The sequence below is a fragment of the Leptidea sinapis genome, chromosome 15 (genome assembly GCF_905404315.1).
Source record: "Leptidea sinapis chromosome 15, ilLepSina1.1, whole genome shotgun sequence".
NCBI classification, from domain to species: domain Eukaryota; kingdom Metazoa; phylum Arthropoda; class Insecta; order Lepidoptera; family Pieridae; genus Leptidea; species Leptidea sinapis.
In genome coordinates, this window is record NC_066279.1 from 13,999,744 (window position 1) to 14,025,037 (window position 25,294).

The 25,294-nt window shown below is 34.5% G+C and overlaps 2 protein-coding genes across 3 annotated transcripts in view; one reads left to right on the top strand and one right to left on the bottom strand.

Moving 5' to 3' along the window:
• The window catches only part of LOC126968308 (angiotensin-converting enzyme-like), a 46,033-nt gene extending 33,604 nt beyond the window's left edge, over positions 1-12,429 (top strand). The window contains exons 15-16 of one of the 2 annotated variants that reach the window (XM_050813247.1): positions 11,867-12,027; positions 12,344-12,429. In XM_050813247.1, the coding sequence (XP_050669204.1) occupies positions 11,867-12,005 (139 nt within the window). In that variant the 3' untranslated portion in view covers positions 12,006-12,027; positions 12,344-12,429. Of the gene's footprint in view, positions 1-849; positions 1,044-11,866; positions 12,028-12,343 lie in introns of those variants that run through there. The other variant, XM_050813245.1, reaches the window with a different exon arrangement.
• The window catches only part of LOC126968316 (zinc finger protein 675-like), a 288,679-nt gene that overhangs the window by 211,107 nt on the left and 52,278 nt on the right, over positions 1-25,294 (bottom strand). The window lies entirely within an intron of this gene.

Here is a 25,294-nt window from a genome sequence, read left to right on the forward strand (position 1 = left end):
CACAAAATAAGACGTTTTAACACAACACAGTGTCCTTTTCGCAAAATCAAAACAACGTAATAAGCTTCCTTTCGCAAACTGTACAGTTTTTTGAATGAAGGAGCACAAACTCAACTCAACGTCGTTGTGAAAAGATGTAGTAATAAATAAGCCAATGTTTCAAAAAACACACAGTACACGATATAAAACAGCTAGTAAATAGAGTTTCACGTTTTTGTAAATGTGAAATTCAAATACCCTGATTTTCACTTTGACATGACAGTTGTTCTTTTTTTGGCATTCAAGATTTAAAACAATCGATGGGCGTACCCGAAAAAGGTTGAAAAATAATTTAAAAAATGGCGTTCCGTTTCTGTTTGTAAATTGAGTTTTATTTAATTATTTTCTTCCCCCTACTTTAAAAAAATATTTGAAAAACTGAAAAAAGAGCCAGTTGCGAAATACTAAAGTTGGGAAAATATAAACCCAAAACATTCTTTTAATAGGGCGGTACACCAGCTGCCGTTCTCATTTCTTTGTGTATTGTGACAGCTTTTAAATTATTTTAAGGGCTGTCTTACAGACATCTGTAGCTCTCCATTCAATTAATTGTGTCATTGATATTCACAATATCTTAACATATATATAAATCCATCGCCTGATGTTTGTTTCCAGTGAACTAAACGTCATGGATATCTTTGGGGGAGGCCTTTGTCCAGCAGTAGACGTCTTCCGGCTGGCGATGATGATGATGATGAAAGATATAAAGCTCTACATAATATTGTTTATTAAATACTTAAATTAATTAATAATTAAATTAAATTAATTAATAATTAAATTAAATTATTAATACAGAATATACAATTGTAGATACTTCCGCCCGCTCGAACTTTGGCTCCGTGTACAAAACCGTGACGAAGCCATCATCGGCTGGAATTCCAACCATCAGGACATAGCGTTGTTCGCCCCGCAACGCAGTGAGGCCGGCGCGATCTGTGTTAATGTTATATTATTACTCTTTTCTTTTCTTTTGGTTCAATAAATGTGTTTTTTACGTTGTTTCATTCAGTTTTTGTAATTTATTAATAAAATGAAATTCAAATTTCTTACCTTGGTACCAAATGTATTAATTATTACATGATGTATGATCTTCTTTTAGGTGACAAAACCTATGTCAGAAGATCCCGGGCATTTCTTTAAGTATTACGCGGCGGATGGAAAAGAATCTTCTACAGTGCAAATATTTGAATTTTGATAAAACTACATATGAATATAAGTACTACAGATCTAAACTAGACTATTAGAAACCATATTTTTTTTATTAAATTTAGAGAAATTTGGTTCCAAGCATCCAGATTCTAATTACCATTCGTTTTATTTCATTTTTTTTCATTTTACATTTTGATTAAGTTTTTGTTCAATATAGCTAAATCCCTTTTAAAGAATGTAATTATAGATCAATATTCTCAAATAGCAATAGTTTCCTTAGCCCTATACACAAGTTGTTTTACATAAATAACATAAATTAAGTAGAAAGAATGCTCTTAAAGTATGTCTTCGGGTAACTTTATAATTACAGTTTAAATTATATTCGCGTTAATTTACTACCTAAAAATTTGAGAACTCATACCCTTAACTGCCTTAACAAGTTTGCGCCAGTTTGCACTCGGCGCCCGACCAAACTACAGGCATCAAAGACCGCATTTTTTGGCGCCATATTAAAATTTCTCGTCGTGGTTTGCTTTTGTCGAAATATAGTCTAATCGCCATTTTAAATTTTTTTGGTAAGTAGATGATTATTTTTTTAAACTGATACGTTTATTTAAGTTGTTATAACTCCGGTTTTAGGTAAAGCAGGTAAAAATTTCATAATCCTTATAAATAACTCTTTATTCAACAAAATGTTTGAAATCCTAATTACCAGTTGCATAATTACCATATTTTCCATTACTCTAAATTAAATGGTAATGAGTAAATTTTAGAAATGGTAATTATAATAATTTTTTATTGTGATTCCTGTGTTGTGCACTATCGAATCCGTTTAATCGTTAAAACCGTATGATTTCTTATATTTCAATGTGTTTTAGCCGCGAAAATTTTAAACAAATTAGTTATTTTTTGACAGGAATTTCACAATGCCGTGCACTAAAGAAGAGATACTAGAGAAGGCTAAATTAGCTCGGAGAGAAAGATACGCTAAAATTAAGTCTGATCCAGAAAAATACGCTCGAGAAAAAGAGAAGGAACGGCAGAGGTACTTAAAAAGAAAAGAAAGTAAGAAAATTTTAAGTATTAAAGATTTGACACCAAAAGCTAAAAAGTTACAAAGGAAAAAATGGAGAGAAAATTTCAATAAATTTTACCAAAGGAAACTATTACTGAAACGAGGACAAAAAATTATGGATGTTAATACTCCGAGTGATAGTGAAACCGACCCCTTAAAAAATGATAATGATGAGGAACATGAACAGCATGATATTCGAGACCACGATACAAACCCAGAACGAGAACAAAGAAATGACGAGGCCAATCCGATTTTTCAGAATTTAAATAAGAAGATAAGAAAACTAAAGTACATGATGCAGAAAAAAGAAAAGATGTATACATTACAAAAACAAGAATTACAGAAAAAACTAAATAACTACAGAAAACTTTGTCAGAGACTGAAAAAACGAGTAGAAAGTCCAAATTCTAGAGCTCTGAGACTAATAAATGACAAGTCAAAGATAAATGACGTCAAGAAAAAGGTTTTGTTTGGTGAAGCTATGAAAAAAACGTTGGAGACTAATTATCAGGCGCTGAAATCAAAAAAAGAAAAAAATATATTTAGTGAGTGGTCACAAACAAGTATGTGGATACTTCAACACAAATCAATACTAAAAGAGCATAAGGTCTTGTCTGAAACTAAACACTTTACTGTTAGAGAAAGAAACGAGGAAACAAAAAAAACTATTATCAAAAGTTAAAGCAGGACATTGTAACCTTTTTTGACAGAGACGACATTTCAAGAATGACTGCTGGAAAAAAAGAATGTATATCCCGGGACAAGACTAAAAAACAACGAAGATATTTATTAGATTCTATGAAAAATCTTCATAAACTTTTTGAAGCAGAAAATACCAAAGTTAGTTATTCATATTTTTGCAAGCAAAGGCCATTTTGGGTACTCATATCAGATGTCAGTGATAGAGAAACATGTTTGTGTAAAACTCATGCGAACATAGAACTATTGTTGGTAGTATTACATTCTCGTTAAATAATCAAAGAAAAGGACTCTGCAGAAGTTATCAATAGACTATGTTGTTCCAATACATCATGCTTGTTGAGAAGATGCGGTACCTGTAAAGATAAAAAGCTTGAATACTTGTTAGATATAGATGAAGCAATAACATACAGTAAATGGGAACATAAGAAAGAGACGTACGTCACAAAGGGTGTGGAAAAGACAAAAAGGGTTATCGCAAAGGTAAAAGTAACTGCCCCTCCAAAAGAAGCTGTTGCAATATTTGAAAGTCTGATTCCAGAATTTTTGAAGCATGAAGGTACAAGAAGATGGCAATATACTGCTTTGAAAGATCTAAAATTTAACTTGAAGAAATGTGAAGCCATAGTTCACATTGACTTTAGTGAGAACTATGGCTATAAATATCACTCTTAAGTCCAGTCATTTCATTTTGGAGGTAGCAGGAAAGTATTGACACTACATACTGCAGTTTTATATTTAACTAATGAAGATGACCAAATAACGGCTAAATCATTATGCACGGTCAGCGGAAATATGCGTCATGACGCTGCCGCCATATGGGCCCACATAGTACCGCTTCTGGAATACATTCAGACCACCAACAAAAACGTAAATCAGCTACATTTCCTATCCGATTCACCAAGCAGTCAGTATCGAAATAAAACTATGCTCTATATAATTTCCAAACTTTACTGGAACTTCCCCAATTTGAAGCTGGTAACCTGGAACTTTAGTGAAGCAGGACATGGAAAGGGAGCAGCTGATGGAGTAGGTGGTACCGTTAAGAGAATCGCAGACGCAGCGGTGGCTAAAGGTAAAGATATTGATAATATTGATGATTTTATGACAATTGTAGCATAATCTGCAGAGAATGTCAAACTGGAAATTGTTAATGATTATCAAATTTTTGAAAAAGATTTACTGATTCCTTCTGAAAAACTAAAGCCATTAAAGGGCACAAATAAGGTGCACCAGGTATTGTGGAAGAAAGACTACCCAAGTTTGATTTTTAGAGAGGTAAGCTGTTTTATTTGTTTGAGCGGTTATTGCAGTCATGTGAAACATGTCGGAGAGCTTAATCATGAAGAAACCTGTGAAGGGGTCCTGATAGATAAGGAGATTGGAATTAATCAAGTAAATGTTACAGGATTGCGCTCTGAATTTAAAATCAGTCATAGTGATTACGTAGATGATTTTTTTATACACAGAGTGGAACCTAAGAAAATGTTGCTGAGTAAACCATTGCGCACTGCTTTTCTTCAACGACATAACAATGACCAAGAGAATATCAAAATAACATCAAATATAATACTCAAGCCTGTACAAGAAAATAATAATGTTACAAATCTCTCTGACATGCAGCCTGACAACAAATTGCATTTAACACCAGACCGTAACATTAACGAAATGGTTAGTCTATACAACATTAGTGGCAGTACTAATTTCTCCGGAGTGTTTGAAAATTTTGTTAATACAAGCACCTTGAAAGAGGCATTATCTGAAAGTGAAGCAAATTCCCAAGCTGATTGTGATTTAATCCCATCATCAGGTTCTAAAAAGACAACTAGTAGTAATTTGAAGCTACGATTAAAGCAGCGCTCGAGTTTTTGGAGAAGACATGATCAGAATTACTTAGACCCGCAGACTCCCTCGACTTCCCGAATAAATATAGAAAAAAGATTTGAGGTCGAAACAGATTACTATAAGCCACCTGTTTACAAAAATAATGATATGAGTTCTTCTGATGATGATTTTGATATTTTTCCGGCCAAAAAACGGTATTTTAAGTAAATTATGAACATTCTCTCAATGATAGATACTCATTATTAATTAGTTTTGAAATATTTTTATTTAAAGGTAAAATCATGCTAGTCCTGTGACTCTGTGTATTTTAATTAGTTTATTTTTTTTAAAGTGTTTATTTTTTTTGGCTTGGATGCTTACTTCCATTTACTAACCAAGACGTTTTTGTTTTTTGTTTCTTTATATTGATTTTCGTTGATTTAATCGATAGATAATAGGTAAGATAAGATTTTTTTGCAGAATGAACCTTTGCTTAAAACAAAATCCTAAGATTAATATTAAGTGTATTTTTTTTAAAGTTATTTTTACCACTTCCAACGCCTTACCAAGAAGTTCATTGCATTTTGTTTTTTTTAAGTTTATTACATTTTTAATACCTAATAAGTAAGAAATTATGTTCAAGACTGATTTAAATATAAAGAAAAACATGTGTTTATTTAAACTGTGTTTTTTATCTTGATTATTTTGTCATTTCGGCCAATTCTAAAAAAATTACAAATTATAATTTGTTACGACTGATAAGTAGATATCTATGTGGGAAAAAAAAAAGGATTTACTATATTTTTAAATAAAAGTTTAAACTTTTATCTTCTTGCTATTTGATTTATAATTACCATTTCTCATTACCTTCACCATTTTCTAATTAACATTTACTGTAAATATCATTACCGTTCACCGAAAATTTTAAACGTCTGTCAGTTAAAAAGTAAAAGACTAAAATAGTTCCCTTGTACAGTTTCTTTAAGTGTATGTTTGCAGAAATGTAAAATTTACTCAAAGAATGCGTTTTGTCACAACTTTTATGCAATCTCCTAACATGAGGCAATATGCGCATTTTCAAAGAATTGCCCTCCCAATCTTCCATATCTTTAATGATTAAGGTATGGTGTATGTGTGACGATGTGTTATTGTGTGAGTATGTGTGAATGTGTATTGTGTTCGCTAATATATTGTTTCAACTGATTCCTGCCTCCGAATTCTACCTTCACACGACACGCCACAAGTTAGGATATTATGTCCACCATATGGATGTGTGGCGGTCCTCCACAATGCTGTTTTCAAGAACCTTTCTTCCACTTACAACTAAGCTGTGGAATGAGCTTCCTTGTGCGGTGTTTATATGTGGATACGACACGGGTACCTTCAAAATGAACGCGTACACCAGTTAAGGGCTGGAAACGCTCCAGTGAATCCTCTGATGTTGCAAGAGAATGTGGGCGGCGGTGATCATTTAACACCAGCTGACCCGTAAGCTCGTTTGTCCTCCGCATCCATAAAAAAACTAAGTGTAAATAGACTGTATCTTAGTACCGTTTCGTCAAGTAGCAACGAAAACCTCAAATTACAATTATTTGATACCTTTCAAAGTAAAAAACCATCAGACCGTTTGAAAGAATGATGTCGAAGTAATTGAACACCTCGAAGCGGTACGAAATACGATACGATATTGTTTTTTTTTGTGAGAAAAAGTGACAAGACGAGTGAGTCGTTCATCTGGTGGTAAGTAATACACCCTGCCCATTACAATGCAGAATCGATGAGTATTATAAATGTCACTAGGTACGGTGTCTTTCAAACCGAGACACAATAATGCTTGTCTGTTTCTATTTCACGGCGGAAAAAGGTGCTAGTGCATGATTGTCTTTATAAAAAAAACAGTTTTTGTTTACTCAAATAATGCTATAATAAAATGACCTATAACAAAACTTGACATTTGAAAGAAGATGAAAGTATTAATTTTTGCAATGAAGGCTGTTTATAAGAGATGGAAGAGCAGGATTGGCACCATGATTGCGCTCGTCTCATTGAGACATAAGATGTTAAGTCTCGTTTGCCCATTAATTTCACTAGCTACCGCACCTTTTAGACCGAAACACAATAATGCTTACACATAACTGCTTCACAGCAAGCGCACCTGATGTTAACTGATCACCGCCACCCACATTCAAGTGCAACACCAGGGGAACCACAGGAGCGTTGCCAGCCTTTGAGATAGGTGTACGCGCTTTTTTGAAGATACCAATGTAGTTTCGTCCAGGAAATATCGCACAAGGAAGCTAAACTAAGGAATATTCATATTTTTTCTACTTTAATTAGACATATTTAGAATCATCATCATCAGCCGGAAGACGTCCACTGCTGGACGAAGGCCTCCCCCAAAAATCTCAACGAAGATCGGTCCTGCGCTCTCCTCATCCAACGTATTCCGGCGACCTTGACTAGATCGTCGGTCCATCTTGTGTGGCCTACCAACACTGCGTCTTTCGATACGCGGTCGCCATTCTTCATTCATTCGGACTATTCTGCCTTTTTCTTTTTTAGAATAATCATTATTAAATATCTTAAATTTAAGTTTAGAATAAGTGAACTCGCTAATCCTCACATAGACGAATACGTTTCATGAGGATGGCTTTAATTGTTTGGTAGTTTGTTTATATAATATATAAACCACTCAAGCATTACTCCCGAGTCTATTTGAGTAATTTCACACATTTAGTTCACATTAACGGTAGAGATTCACGAACTCCAACTTAACAATGGGCAATTTGTGATTTGTGCTTAATGATTCGACCACATAGCCACAACACAGTTTTTGTCAATAGTCAGTAACATTTTTGTGATTTTTGTATGAATTTATAAACTAGTTAAGTTTTCGACACAATGCAAGACCGACAAAGCTAATATCACTTTACGTGGGAGTTGGCTGCAACCAAAATGAGATTGATGAGATGATGAGAATGATGACTTATACGCCCTGATAGTTGCAATACAGTGCCGCTCAGAATATGAATTTTAAAATGATTCAAAACATGATATAATATTCTAAAGTCTTCGTAGGAAAGTTGTCGGTTCTGTTTCAAATAAAAATGCATATTTTTGTATGACGTTATTTAATAAAACAATTAAATTAAATTAACAATTTGTTATAAATTTAATAATTAATTCATCAAGTCATGCGGACAGTAGGCTAAGTTGGTAGAGCGCTGGGACGTTACTCAAAGGCGCGGGTTCAAATCCCGAATCACCCAAAACTTTTGGTAACAAATTTAAATTGTATAATTAACCCCAGATGTGAGGGATATCACTTAACTTTAAAACAAACAAATTATTTAGATTTGAAACTACTACTTTTAAAGCGTCTAAAACGGGGTCCACTTCATTGCCCGAAGAACCAAACATTAATTTGTATAAATCATTACAAATCACAACAAATTCACTCTATATGTCCAGGTTAAGGAAATGTCACTTAGGAAAAGGTTGAGCTTTAACTTCTACAGCCTACTTCACATTATTATAATAACAATATATGTAGAGTGATACAACAAAAATACTCAAATGTTAAAATCTATTCAACAGGAGCAAGTCATAACATAAATATAAGTTAATAAATAAAAACACGTTAAGGTTACTTTATAAAAATATATATGAGACTACATGAAGAAGAGTCTCTGCTAACAATATCATCCAGCCACCACAAATAGCGCCCGTTCACGAGCATGACGCATGGACCAGCCATCGCCTCAATCGACATAGACAATATTTTAGGGAAGGGAACGACCAGCCATAAGTAATGGTTTTAAAGCGAACATGACGAAGAAGATCTCACAAGAACTCTACCATATGGCGATATGGAATTACTGGCGAGGTTTGATATTGATGAACCAAAAGTGTCACCTTCCTGATAGCCTTTATTAAAAAAATATTAAAAAATTTCTATTTCGTAAATCCTACTACTGCACAGCTGAATATCTAAGTGATCGGACGGCCTGCGACTAGATTATGATTATTTTATAGCAATAGCAATGACAGTACAATATTGTATATTTTATTTAAAAGAGTGCAAAAAACGAATGATGGGAGAGTTTCTTATGCCGTATTTCTTATGCTGAGAGCGAACTCTCAGAGCGCTATTTGTATCAGAAGCGGTGGCAGTGTGAGCACTGAGATCAAAAAGTATTCTAAAGGAATCAATTTTGAGAAAATAGATATTAATCTATTTTAATAACAATTAAGTTAGGATTATTTATTATTAGGATTAATAACTATTAAGTTAGGATTATCACCAAAACATGCAATTCGATATACTGAACCTATTTTCACAATAAAAAAAACCTGAATTTTTCTTAAGACTGACCTGACCCTCTCAATTATAATTACTTTTGCCTGACCATGGATTTTTTTTTATAAAAATAAGGGACGAGACGAGCAGGACGTTCAGCTGATGGTAATTGATACGCCCTACTCATTACAATGCATTGTATTGGCACTGCAGTGCCGCTCAGGATTATTGAAAAACCCAAAAATTCTGAGCAGCACTACAATTACGCTCGTCACATTGAGACATAAGATGTTAAGTCTCATTTGCCCAGTAATTTCACTAGCTACGGCGCCGTTCAGACCGAAACACAGTAATGTTTACACATTACTGCTTCACGTGCAGAAATAGGCGCCGTTGTGGTACCCATAATCTAGCCGGCTTCCTGTACAAAGGAGCCTCCCACTGGTTAGTTAGATAGATAGTTAGGACAAACGATTTTAAGGAATCTATAATGGTTTTTTGTTGCTTGTCCACACAAATTAAATAATTAAAAATAATACTGAAAAATATTTTGCAATTATTAAGATTCACATAGATAGTAGAGTTGGTATCTACTTATTTGGAAAATAACCAGTGTATGCTGAGCGAAAAACATAATGCGGTAAAGTAATCACAAAAGAAAATGACCTCAATAATTTTCATAAAGATCTAATGATCATTTTTGCATCAAAAATCTTTAGTCACAGAATAAGTTTTGAATCGACTACACGACAAATGGCGCGAACGTTGACATTATTTTTTTTAATATCTCTCATTGGCAACAGTCGATCGCATACAGCCAATGGAACAGATATTGTTAACGTTAACATGAATAAAATATCGGAATGCATTTTGTATTTCACGAAATATCTGGAAGGCTTTAACGATAGATTTATCGGGAAAAGTGAATGGGGAAAATATTTAAATTACGAGCAGCTTAAACCAAACTTAAACGAAAATGGAATTAATGGTATGATATTTTTGAGTAATAAAAATAGATTAATCAAATTCTTACTTTTTTATATTTTAGTTGCTTGGTGATCACGACCCATCTAGTCGCATTCGCGTGTCTACTACGTGCATCTTTTTTATTCTAAATAGTGATTTTCATTATTATAATACTAGAAATAAGGGATTGTATGTATGTATATTAATATTATTTTTTAAGTTTTATTGCAAGGGTAAATGTTTATAATAAAGTCCCAGTCGCTGTTCAGGCATTATCTATAAATAAAAAATGTTTTATTAAAAAAAAGGCCTCTGCTGTAACTCCTACTACTGAATATATATACCACAATATATATTTACCAAATATACCACAGCTGAATATCTAAGCGATCGGACAGCCTGGGACTAGATTATGATTATTTTATAACAATGACAGTACAATACAGAATACTGTTTATTTAAGTATCTGCGCTACAAATTTACGAATAACTCAATATCGCGCCAATCGATTTCGATGATTCTTTTTTTATTGGAAAAGATAGCTAGTTGGGTGAGAGTTTGGTTGGGCTCTGTTTATGGGATCCATGACAAAGTAACGGAACTCTTCAATTCTTAGGCGCAAATTAAAGAGACTCGGATAGTCTACACCTGTGTGTGTAAAAGTTTAAACTCTTGGCTCTGAATAAAAAGAGTTTTAGGTACCTATACAGAAACGGTTCTGTTAACAAAAACATAGTATTTTTATTAGTATCATTTTATTAATATCATAGTAAAAAGCTAGGTTTAAGGACTTTTATTCACGCCAATTACGTTTTAGTTAATTTTTCGTGTATACGAACAAGTGTATGATTTCACAAAATATTTTTTATAGATTTTTAACTGACTTCAAAAAAAGAGGAGTTTCTCAATTCATCGGTATTTTTTTACCTCGTTTTTTTATATCGTTACCTCTAAACTTTCGACTGGGTGAACAGATTTTGATAATTCTTTTTTTATTTGAAAGCTGGTGCTTCCCGTGTGGTCCCATTGTAAGTGGTCCAGATCTGACAATGGCATCCATGAGAAAACCATAAAAGTCTTAAATTTGCTATACATACGTTTTGCAAAGTGGATCATAAATTTACAAATAACTCAATATCGCGATATAGTTGGTGTCATCCAAGATAGGTTTGTAACTACATACATAGTTATAGGTGAGATGTGCTTGAGTAGTGAGGAGGCGAGAGGCGAGAGCGTGTCGCGGCGGAAGGACACCGATTCCAAAAATAACAATAATCGTAATTTAGTAGAATTAGATTAATTAATTAGATTGTATAAAAATACGCAATTATTTTTATACTTTTTAGTGCAAATTATATCCATTGTTTTGGAATAGTGTTTTTGAAGTCTGTTGTTTTTTTTGTTTAAAAGTTTTTTATAACCTAGAAACACGGACAAATAATAACTTTACCTTTGTATTAAACAAGCTTTTGTCTTCGACTTCATCATAAATGTACCCTTTATCCGGTCAAATTAGGATTGAAATTACTAAAATTCGCACCCGATAAAACTTGGTAGGATTGTTCATAACACCATTATAAAATGTGATGACTGAAGAATGATGTAATGTAACTAACAAATTATGGATTTTATTCCGAAGCAAAGATTATTATTATTACTAACGTATATGAACTGTATCTTATATACAGATAGTTCTTCTGGTCCGTTGACCGAAACGGCACAAAGATGTAAGACTCACTGAGACCGACATATTTGCGACACTTGCATATTTTTAGTTTATTGTACACCATATTCTTTGTGATCTTGCGTTCCAGAATCCCGTGGCATGAAGAAGATGATGATGGGAATGATGCCGCTGGTGTTCCACGTCGGAGCCACGTCCACGTGGATGCTGGTCACCACGCTTTTGGCAGCCAAGTCCGTGGCTATTGGACTTATTCTTCTGGTGTTTAAGATTGCTGTCAGTTCTGCTAAGGTAACGAGAAAGTTATAAGACTGTTCACTTCTTTATTTCCTTTTTGGATGAGGAGTAAGTGATAACTTCTGCATAGATATAATTTCTTGCAACATCAAGAGGAGGAGCAAGTGTTTCCGGCGTTTAAGGTGGAGTTTAAGGGATTTTTGAAGTGAAAAGTAATTCTTTAGCATCGGTGTGATTTGAAATTCGATGAAACAAAAAAACGTGACAGTAAAAAGAGACAGACACATTAATTCATAAAGTAGTAAACTCTGCCTTGCCTGTTTTCATTGGTTGTCTAGCAGCTTATTATTTATAGCTATAATTGCTCCAGGTGGCGTCATTCTTCACATCACTGAAGGCTAAGCATGGTGGGCATCATCATCATGACTGGTCTTGGACTCCACATCTTGAGCATCATGGTGGGTGGACACAGAGTACAGATGATTAATTCTAGTGTTGGAAGAGCGGTGAGTACCAAGCAATAGGTGACCACCAAGCTTTGGGTTAAGACTTAGTACCCCGTAGGACGAATTATGAGGTAAAAAAATATTGTAATTGACAGAGCTTTCATACACGATTATAATGATGCCACTCTTTAGCAAGGCAATGCACTGTTTTCAAGATAATAACGAAAAACAATTCCAATCTAAAACGGGTAAATCACGTAAATAAAACTGTTGAATATACACACATCAAAAAAGTCTAAGCAACATGTATTAATTTAAATTTTAGAATGGTTTTTCACATTATAACGTTGTATTTTATTTTTAAAATAATATTTTTAGGGTCCTATGATGTAAAAATAACAGCTGCTGTCTTTATAAGTTCTTTTAATAACAGAAATTAACAATATTAGAATATACTGCAGAAACTAAGGTACATAAGCAACTAAACATTTTTTTAACAAAATGGAATTTCTAAAGAAAATTAATTTATTGTGATAGAATAGGATAATTTAATACAAAGTATGGCATCCTCTGCTATTCAGAACTTGTCGGCAACGATTATTCATACAATTAATGAGACTGTTTATGTCATCTTGCGGTATTCGCTCCCAATGAAATTGTAGCAAATCCTTCAGCTGTTGGGTTGTTGTCACTCCGTCCAAGTCCTTCAAAAAACGTCTCTGGATCATGTCCCATGCGTGCTCGATGGGGTTGAGGCCTGGCGATGGTGCAGGCCAGGGCAATACCCGGACGTTCTCCGTTGCCAAGTATTGACTGGTTCACCGAGCTGAACGCGCATTGTTATGCATGAACGTAAAATCGGAGCCAAAGGTTTGTGCAAGTGGATGGACATAAGGTCTGAGAATATCCTCAACGTAACGTTTCAGCGTCCATTTACAAAAACGAGCTCAGTTCGCCTGTTCTTCATAATACCCGCCCATACCATAACTGTTGAGCCGCTGTATGCATGAACTTCCTGAATGCACCTGAGCCTTTCAGTATTTCCGGGCTGACGGTACACTCGTACCTTTCTTGTATCAGGCCTAAACCCAAATCATCGGAAATATTAGATTGTTAACCTAGGGTCGAAAGAATCATTTCCCGAGGTTCCTATTTAGACGCCCGAGCGCAGCAAGGGCGGCTATAGTCCGAGTAGGAATTGATTTTTTACCCGTGTTAAGCACTTTACTTTTCATTTCGAATATGAGGAAGATAAAAGTAGTTGTTTATCTAAACTATTTATTGATAATATATAATAATATTAGTAGTACCTATTTAAAATTAGTTGTCAAATTAGGACAATTTATGTCGACTTTTTAAATTTTAAATATGGAATTCACCGAGTAATTGTTGCGGCTTATTCCGCTCTAAGAAGTTTACGCTATGTTCACACTGGCTGTTTAGAAAGTCACATGGCCGCAGCATATTTTTTAATTAGTTTGTTTTTACATAAAACTCTTCACATCTGACAACAGTTCTATTTTCAAAGTTCATTCCGGCCCTTAGGTGGGTAGTAATTTGTGTGAGTTTTTCCCTCTCTATGCAGGGAAGCAACATTTTCCACCCAATAATCAGATCAAAACAACATTACTTTCCGAGCATGAGAAATGAAAACATAATGTTATCCCATTCTTCCTGGTTCCATGTTCTGCGTTCTCTACACCATTCATTTCGACGAGCGCGGTACCCGTGACGTATTTTGGGTACCTAATTATGCGTCGAGCTCGTAGGCTGTAATCATGCAAGCGATTTCGCACAGTTTGGGGACTTACATCAACACCAATTTAAATGGTTGGTAAAATTATAAAATCAAGACTAAACGTAGCAATAAAACGCACTTAAATTCAAACAAATTCCCTTTCATTTAATTTTATGAAAAAAACAAAACTAAATTGATTTTTTTTTACAACCAGCCAGTATGTTACTTTGAGTGAATAAAGACTTAGAAATTCATTAATATAAATGGTTAATTTGTAATATCATGCGCTGTCATGGCGCCGGGAGGCTAAAAACTTGCCAATAACTGTCAATTATAAATGTGGGATAGACGGCTTCATCAATTATTATCTTTAGACTAAAACCAAGAGTTGTAAAGCCAGTACAAAAAAAATATTTTTCTTATATTTCCTATAATGTTTATTCCGTTTTCCTATAATGTTTATACATTATTCCGTTTCTATCGAAGTTGCGTAGTACCTTCTAATTCGTGCTACGGGATATTAGATCCAACTCAAGCTTTGTACTTCTCTCCCAGAAAAAATGGGTCAAGAGCCGATGCGGAATTGCTGCCAGTAGTGTTGGTATACTATTTCGTAATGATAGCTTTAATTTCATGCAATTAATCATAGGTACGAAGTAAATTTTGTTAAGCGCATTGTTTTGTTTTGAGTAAGTAGGTAGGTACCTACTTCTTATATTTTATGTTGTTATAAGCAGTACAGAAACTGTTTCACAATTTCAACTATTTAAGTATGATGGTTTATTACCATAATAATGCCTAATAATATAATGCCCACTGAGAAACAGAGGGACCTAAGTCAGCTAAGACTTTCTACTTTGTGTATATATATAAATTACCTGACACGTTGTTTGTCCGCGATGGACTCCTAAACTAATGAACGGATTTTAATGGGGATAACTTCATGGAGTGCAGTTTTGTCCAGCTTGAGAGACAGGTTAGTTTTTATTTCGATTTGGGACCCATAATTATTTTTATTTTCAATATTTGTTTTGTATGGACATAATTTCTATGAGATAATTTAGTGACGCACGGTTTGACAGTTCCGCTGTAAAATAATTTCATTATATCAACAGCGAGCATTTTTTACGAAATAATTCTTTATGTTTTTAAATATTATTGGCAAATTCCTATAAAAAAGTATTTTTTTTATTATCTACAGAACAACGTCTGTCGGGGCGGCTAGTTATCTTATAATAATAAGAGGGGACAAACGGGCAAAAGGCTCACGTGGTAGGAAGTGACACTACCATGGACAACTGCAAGACCAGAGGTCTATAGATATGTTACCGACCTTTTAGGTGTATATATATAAATATTCTGTAAGTTTTACGGTCTCTAACAGTTCGGGATATGATTTGGTAAATGGTTCGATAAAGTGGCTGTGCGAGGCAAGAATTTTCTCGCAAAAAACCCGGTTGTAGAATGCTAGACATCAACATGATGCGGATAGAAATTCGCATTTCGACGGAATGTCCGATGGTGGAATTCGGCTGCTGGTTTCAAGGTGAACAACTCCTCTGTGGACTCTCCTTGATATAAAATGTGGTAGAAGATACAGAGAGACAATCTCAACAAAACGTCAAATAATAAAATCGATCGGAGATGACTTGATCCAAGCTGGAACTGGGGGGCGCCCGCCTAGAGGTGAGCACAGTACTCTACGTGAGGCCAAATTTGGGCCATGGGAAATACTGCCTCGAAAACATAGAAAATGGTTATAGCCTTACTGTTAGTTATACTTCAGGTATGTACTGAACTTAAAAAATATGAAGAAGTCCAAATAAGTTTTTAAAGGTTGCCTGCCTACTTCCTGTTCCTTCACAATGCGGTTTTCAAGGAACTTTCTTCCACGTACAACTAAGCTGTAGAATAAGCTTCCTTGTACGGTGTTTTCGGGACCTTCCAAAAAAGGGGCGTAGAGATTTCTAAACGGCCGGCAACGCTCCTGACAGACCGCTACCCATATTCTGTATCAAGAATATGGGTAGCGGTGGTGATCACTTAACATTAGGTGACCCGTTTGTCCTCCTCTTTCATAAAAATAAACTAACTGACACTGCGACCCAAATCCGATCGTCACCTCCAAGAGTTTTGTATATTATAATTATTGTCTGTATGTTGTATATTATATTTTACTGAAGAAAAAGTTAAAGTATAAGAATCGAAATGATATTGTCTGCCTGTCTTTTGAGCGGATAATTGAGATAGCCTCAATTGAATTAGAGCAATTCATTGTTGTGTCTGTTTATAGACCACCCTGTGCTAACTTTGAACTTTTTGAGAAAGTTATGGATGAAGTTTTATTCAAAACCACAAAATCAAATAAAAAACTGCTTATTTGTGGAGACTTTAATATAAATATTTTAGAAAATAGTGCATTAAGTATTAAATTATTAAATCTATTTAAATCATACAACTTATCCAATATGTTCATGGAACCCACAAGAATAACTTCTACTAGTGCCACATGTATTGATAATATTTTTACAAATGTGAGGGCTACTAGTAAAAACATAATTAGTGAATTAGATTCGGACCACTGTGGTCAGTTAATTCAGTTTGAATCTTTAAAACCCAATATAACTAAACACAAAATAACTTTTGTGCTAGTTACATCAGACCGCATAGAAAGAGTGAGGGCCACCGTTGTTAGAGACATCCCATTTTTACATAATACATTAAAACCAAATGAAATGTATAGATATGTTCAGCAGTTCTCAATTTTTTTTAAAAAAGATTGTACTATTGCCAAGTCACGGTATATACGAGATAAAATAATCAATAATTCTAACGTGATAAAAACAACTTGGAAAATAATAAATGAAGAAGCCGGAAGGGAAATATCTGAGTTAAATTTAAACTTTGATAACAGATCTGTAAAGTCGAATTGCAAAATTGCAACAATTTTTGAAACATTCTTTACATATAAACCTGTTACCACTAAAAATTCGTTGAACTCATCTCCAGACTCCGCTCTTTCACTATTGAAAGATAACATTTTTGAATGTGATAAAATCTTTAAATTTGATCAAGTTTCTGGCTCAGATGTTATAAAAGCATTTAAATCTATTAAAAATAAGGCGACAAATGATCTTTGGGGTATACCAGTTAAACTTGTCCAGTCTTTGATTGATATTATTGCGCCAGATTTGGCTATAATATTTAACAATTGTATAGAATATGGTGAATTTCCTGACCTAATGAAACATAGTAAAGTAGTTCCACTATTTAAATCAGGTTGTACCAGTGGCCCTAATAATTATAGACCAATATCTGTACTACCCACTTTTAGTAAAATTTTTGAAAAGTTTATTTTAAATCAATTGTTTCGTCATTTTTTCCATAATAATTTATTGCACCCCAAACAGTTTGGTTTCACCCAGGGTCGTTCAACTACCGATCCTGGTATTGACTTGATACATAATATATTTGAAGCCTGGGAGGAGTCTTGTGATGCACTTGGCGTGTTTTGTGACTTATCCAAGGCGTTCAATTGTGTTGAACACGAAACAAATTAGAAATAAAAAAAAAACGAACTAATTAAAAAGCTTCGCCATTACGGTATTAAAAATAAAGCATTGGACTTAATGACATCCTATTTAAATTGTAGACTACAAAAGGTGGATATCAATGGAAAGCGATCCTCTAGATCAATAGTTAAAATGGGGGTTCCACAGGGCTCGATTTTAGGACCTTTTCTATTCCTTATTTATATAAATGATCTCCCTTATATTGCAAAGGATAAATATCAAATTGTGTTGTTTGCTGATGATACATGGTTTTAAAATTAAAAATTATATTTTTTATAATTGCTAATAAAATGGTCGCTAAATACCTTTATTTATTTGCGGTTTGTGTGGATTGCTGCATCTACTGTACCATGGCCTACTTTTATTGTTGATACAGTAGTAGTCGGCCGTGACTGTACTCCATAGCTCTTATTTTTACGTATTAGTTTACATTTTTTTTTTGAGTATTAGTAGTTTGAGTATTATTGCTGCATCACTTTACATATATTGTAACTGAAATGATTTGTAAGTGAGTGATTGTCACAAAGAGTTTCTTGCCACTTTTTTTTATTAAAGCTCAACCCTCAAAGGAGGTGGATATAAAAAGAAAAGTCATTTCCTTCACCTGCCTGAATAAGGTGATTTTGATTTGATTACCCTAAAGGATTGAGCTTTTGATTACTGTTAGTAAAAATATAATATTAATTACAAGTTTAAGCAGAATTGTCAAATTGTAAGTAGAGGTATTTGGTGAGTATTGCATGATATTATGTAGATTTAGATTGTTTTATTGTTGTTTGCTGAGTTCTCGTAACAGGTTTCATCATGCTCGCTTAAATGTCACTGCTTGTGGCGGCGACGTGGGACGGGTGCTCCCCTTCCCTAAAATATGGTTGAGCGAGGCGATGGCTGGCTCAACGCCATGCTCGTGAACGGGCGCTGCTTGTGGTGGCAGGATGATCCTGTTGCCGGAGACTCGGTTTCAGATTCTTAAAAAGTATTGTGTGTATATATATGTACGGATATGTACACATTTATTTATTTATAATCGCTTATAAAATGCTCACAGAATACCTCTATTTATTTATGGTGTATGTGGATGATGCAGCTACTGTACTCAATAACTTTTGTATTAATTTACATTTACTTTTTTGACTTACTCGTGTAAGACATTGACTATTTGACTTTTGAGTGTGTCAGTTGCATCATTTTACATTCTACATATTATATTGTAATATGAAATGATTTTTAAATCGATGTACTTAAATGTAAATCTTGATATAAAAGAGTGGCAATGAGTTTCTTGCTACTTCTTCTCATTAGCTCTACCATTTATGAAGTAGCCGTAGATTCAATAAGATTTTTTTTTGACATTATAAGTGCCATTTCCGTGCCTACGTGAATAAACTGATTTTGATTTGATTTGTCTTTTCTGGTTCTGCACGACTGCTGTATTTGGCATGCCCTTCAGAGCGTTTTCTGCTAGATATTTTTTTACGGAAATAAGGGACGAGACGAGTTGGACGTTCAGCTGATAGTAATTGATACGCCCTGCCCATTACAATGCAGTACCACTCAGGATTCTTTGAAAAACCCAAAAGTTCTGAGTGACACTACAATTGCGCTCATCGTCTTGAGACATAAGATGTTAAGTCTCATTTGCCCAGTAATTTCACTGACTACGGCGCCCTTCAGACCGAAACACTGTAATGTTTAAACATTACTGCTACACGGAAGAAATAGGCACCATTGTAGTACCCATAATCTAGCTGGGTTCCTTTGCAAAGGAGTCTCTCACTGGTATAGATTGTTCAGTAAGCCTCTTTTGATTGCAAGATCTCCCATCAAAATGAAACTATCGGTACATTTTCAAATAGGAACGCTTAATTAAACTACTCCTGTGATTGCTCTGAAGTTACAAGAGGATATAGGTGGCGATGATCACTTGGCAATCACAACCAGGTGATCAATACGCTCGTTTGTCTTTCTACAAGACAATTAGTTACTTACCTACGATTTGTGTCACTATTTTCAGATACGAGTCTTCAGCCACACGGCCCATCTTGGTCACCTGTTCATTATGGGACGTACAAAACTATGCCGGAAGTACATTATGCTGGTCATATTTCTGCTGATTAATAAATTACACTTAGAATTTAGTTTATAATGTTTTTGGATTATGTCACTTTTATGATTGGTTTAAATAAATATACTTTTGTATATTGTATGCTTTTTGTAAAAAAATAAGAAGTTTACCCCTATAGTTGAATAATGAGCCCTAATTATGAACATTTTGCACACAATAGTTGAACTAACATTTTGATAGACAATATGACTTGTATTACATAATATATATTGTATGTTTAAGAGAAATAAAAAATGTTGTCCGTATTCAGAAGTTATTTTTATTATTAGGTATCAATAAAAATTACACCTATGACAAAAAAAATATTATAATCCACTTTGCCTTCCAATATTTTTTTAATATTAATATCTTTATTGGTATGTCATAACCATAATGTTAACACCAGGAACAGACATAAGCTTATAGCTTATATATTCGAGTTAGCAAGTCTTTTGTGGGGCGATGTATATGCTTTTACAACAGGATCCCAGAAAATGTTCAAAGCAACAGTATTACGTTATTCAAAAGAATTGTTTAAAAACGTTTGTGTGGTAAAGGTTACTATAACATAAATGACTTTCTTAATGACACCACAGATTGGGAATGGAGCGACCGCCCTCAGGCTATTAAATAATAAGTTTAATTGTACAATGTTACTTTGTTACTTTGTAAATGTTACTTTAATTGTAAAACATATTTTTGATGAAAAAAAAAGCCCGCTGAGTTTGTTGCGCCCATTCTTCTCAGGCCTGAGGCAATTTGACTTTCAATAAGTGATTTCACATGCTATTTTGAATAAAAATATTTGAATTTGGTACTCTATAAATTCTATAAGCTGTACCATTCTTAGGTACAGCTTCTTCGGGAGAGCTCTGTTCACATTTTATTCTTTTCGTGGGATAGATTCTTTGAAAAGAAAAAAATATTGATTGACACAACCTAATTATCCGATCATAATATGGTAAAAAAAAGTCCTAAAATTGAACTACATTCTTCAATTCGTTCATTATTTGGGATAAAGTACCATAAAATGAACGTACAAAATTTACTTCAGCGTTCAGTTTAAGATGCGATACACAAAAGTTGAACGAATAAAGGCGAATATATTCTTTAGTTCAACTTTTGGGCATTAAATCTAAAGTTGAACAAGCAAGAAAATAAAGCCCTAATTATTTAATTAAAAATGCGAAATTGTATGTTCAACTGTTGGCAATTAGCCTCATACATTTGCTTTAATTAATTTGAGCTGTTTTGTTTTAATCTTAATAGAGTTATTTTAAATGTTACGATGGACCTAAAAACATGCGATGTCTCCATAAGTTGAACGGTGTTCATCTGCTGGATCAAGCAAATAAAATTGAATCCATTACTTGAACGGTAAATATTTCTAAAACTGCGGCGAATAATATAAATATGTATTAATATAATCAATGACCAATATTTCAAGATTTTAATCCAACCAAAATCTTTCAAATCTATCATTAATTCTTTCTTCAATCTGACAAAATTCTTAAATTTGGAGGGCGCTCACTTTAAGTAAATTTCCATATAAACTGACTATGACTAGCTGCGAGCGCATTATAGCTGTGACCATCGATGTTGTTACGAAAACACGAAGAAATCGTTCGACTAATATTGTTAAATACATACTTGACATTATAGCACCTGAATTAGCAATAATATTTAATGAATGCATAGATGAGGGTGTGTTCCCTGACCTCATGAAATACAGCAAAGTTATACCTTTGTTTAAATCGGGCAGTTCTTTTGACCCTGCTAATTTCAGACCTATTTCAGTGCTGCCTGTTTTTAGTAAAATTTTTGAAAAACTTTTGCTTCAACAGCTACAAATGCATTTTTGTAAATTAATGAACAAAAATCAGTTTGGTTTCACTTGGGGTTTATCAACAATTAATGCGGGTACTAGACTCATTGAGCACATCTTTGACGCCTGGGAAGAGTCACAGGATGCATTGGGCATTTTTTGTGATTTATCAAAAGCATTTGACTGCGTCCACCATGAAACTTTACTCCTAAAACTAAAGCATTATGGAGTGAAAAATAGAGCCCTAAATCTGTTAAAATCATATTTAAGCGAAAGAGTTCAGATAGTAAATGGCAAACGGTCTTCGGGTAAACCTGTGCGAATAGGTGTTCCACAGGGTTCTATTCTCGGTCCTTTCTTGTTTCTTATATATATTAACGATCTACCGTTTGTGGTAGATGATAGCCATGAGATTGTATTGTTTGCTGATGATATTTCACTTATTTTTAAAGTGAAGCGACGTGCGGATATTGATGACGAGGTAAGCAATGCACTCTCAAAGATAGTGCGTTGGTTTGAGACGAATAATCTGCACTTAAACAGTAAAAAAACAAAGTGTTTACGGTTCATTACACCAAACACAGCGGAGGTACAAACCAACGTACTTATAAATGACCAGAGATTGGAACTTGTGGACACTACGGTCTTCCTGGGTATCACGTTAGATAAAAAGCTTCAGTGGGGTCCACATATTACCCATCTAGCAGACAGACTCAGCTCTGCGGCATATGCAGTTAGAAAGATTAGAGAGTACACGAATGTTGCGACCGCCAGATTAGTGTACTTTAGTTATTTTCACAGCATCATGACGTACGGTATATTACTATGGGGTCATGCTGCTGACATTGATATAGTGTTTGCTCTGCAAAAGAGAGCTGTTCGTGCTATATATCAGCTTGGTTATAGACAGTCTCTCAAAGAAAAATTTAAAGAAATAAATATTATGACTGTTTATTGTCAGTACATTTATGAAAATTTAATATATGTTCACAAAAATCGTCACCTTTTTGCTCTTAATAGTGATTTTCATTATTATAACACTAGAAATAAGGGATTGCTTGTAACTAATTCTAGTAGGCTTCATAAGATACATAATAGCTTTAAGGGTAAATGTATACACTTCTACAATAAAGTCCCAGCCACTGTTCAGGCATTATCTATAAATGGATTTAAATGTTTTATAAAAAAATGGCTCTGTCGTAAATCCTATTACTCCACTGCTGAATATCTAAGTGATCGGACAGCCTGGGACTAGATTGTGATTATTTTATAGCAACTGTACAATATTGTATATTTTTATTGAAAAGAGCGCAAAGGAAGGAATGCTGGGAGAGTTTCTTGCGCCGCTTCTTCTCTCTCAGAGCGCCATTTGTTTCCGAAGCGGTAGTAGTATCTAGTAGTATAAGAAATGACATCAAAAAGAATTCTAAAGGAATCAATTTTGAGAAAATAAATGCCTTTTATGCCTTTATGCCTTTTAAAAATATTGTTTTATGCGGGAAAAAATAATGCACATATCTAAGTTGCGGAGTTTTTTATAGATTTGGAGTTTTCGCTCAAATGTTCATTTATTGGGGGTCGTTCAGCTTTTGGTGACACTACCCTATTTATTTATATTATTTAGCCGTGCCAAGCTCTACTGGGACCGATCTATCATCACGGACAGAACTATCATTTCTAATAAGCCTGATAATGTGTTGGTAGATCGGTTAGAGCGTCGGGCATTTATTGTTGATATCACCATTCTGTGTGATGATAACCTCGTGAAAACTGAGATACACAAATTCTCGAAGTATGTGGAGCTAGCACACGAGGCTATTGACATGTGGGATGTTGATTCAACAATAATTGTCCCCGATAGTCAATTCCGTAAACGGTCTTATAGCAAAGAGCCTCGACCATCGTCTCAAGAGGCTCTCGCTAAATAACTGGATTAGGTAAGGGAATTGGGGGTTTTCAAATACAGAAGGTATCTATTTTAGGAACGGCACGCATTATGCGGAAGTTCTTCAGGCTGTCGCCTTAACCACCGGCGGAATTATAGTATACCTACGCCGGTCGGACTCTATCTTTCGTTCTTTTTATCTTTTACTCTTACCATGTACCCATCCCAATTGAGTTTTCTGATTTTTGAGGTTAAAGGTTATATATATGATAAGAGAGTATAACTTACCGGGTAACCGGGATCGGTGTTACTGTAAAAAGTTTAATTGACGATTCAAAACTGTTTTATTTAACGTACTTGAATAAACATAGTATTTGACTTTGCCCCTTTTGGTTAAATATTATTGTGAGATAGAACTTAATTTAACTGGAGATGCCATTGCTCTCTAGGGGAGTCGTCAACCAGTGCCTGAAGAAAATAATTGTTGATTTTCTATCGATAGAGGACTCTTCAGAATTTCTCGGTAGTGTTAAAACAACCTTATTTTTCAAATTCAAATATATTTACTCAAAATAGGATTTTAAAACACTTATTGAACGTCAAAAAACTACCACCCATACGAAAAAGTATGCCTCAGACCTGAGAAGAACAAGCGCGATACGGTTCAGCTCGATTTTTTTTCGTAATTTACTCATCAAACACTTAGTATAGTATCGTGCAGTAAAATTTATAATTCGCTCCATTCCCAGACTGTGGTATCACTATCTTCTTCAATTTATCCCCCAGTCAAGTTAACTCGTTCACCACTAATACCGCTTTGCATGCACACACTTCTTAGTGCCTCGTCTGGTGTAATTTATATATTGCACATCTCGTTGTCTACTGCAAAATCAACGCCAAATTGGCTTCGAAGAAACCAGGGTTTATCAAAAGAGCTCGGCAGTATTTCATGCAGTCCACTACATAGCGCAATGTAAAACCCAAGCCCGGCCACATATGGAGTATTATTCTAATCTCTGGACTGGTCTGCTCCAACAATTTAACCGCATGAAACGCAGAGCTAATTATCGGAGACCCTGTGCATAACTGGATCACTTGGCGTTGCGTAGAGATGTCGCTTCATTGTGTGTCTTCTACCGTTATAGATGTATCACGGAGTGTTCCAAAGAGCTATTTGATCTGATTTCTGCCGCCAACTTCCACCTTCCCACGACACGCCACAAATTAGGATATCATTCCCACAGGATGTGTGGTATTCCTCTACAGTGCTGCTTTCAAGCCTAACCTTTAACCTTTTTTTACCTATAACCAAACTATGGAATGTGCATCCTTTCGCGGCATTTCCAGGACGATACGACATGGATATTTAAAAAATCCGCGCACTTTTCTAAACGGCCAGCAACGCTCCTGTGTCCTAAGACAATATTGTCCGCTTAGGAAATTGCATATTTTACTTGTAGAATCATGGACGTACAATATACAAAGCGAGAAGAATATCTCTAACGCAGATACAGCAAGGTAGAAAAGGAAAGCGAATTTATTGTTACTGTAACCAATTTTCATTGACAAGTCGTAAACAGTCAGCCACGTTTGGAATAAACTCCTTAGTATTTCAAATATGACATCAATAGCTTACGCACATCGAGCTGTCAGGTCGTCTATACGCTGCTATTTTATAAGTCTATGAGTTATACGCTTAAAAGCGTTACAAAAATAAAATTATAATAGTAGAGTCTTGGACGAAAATAAAA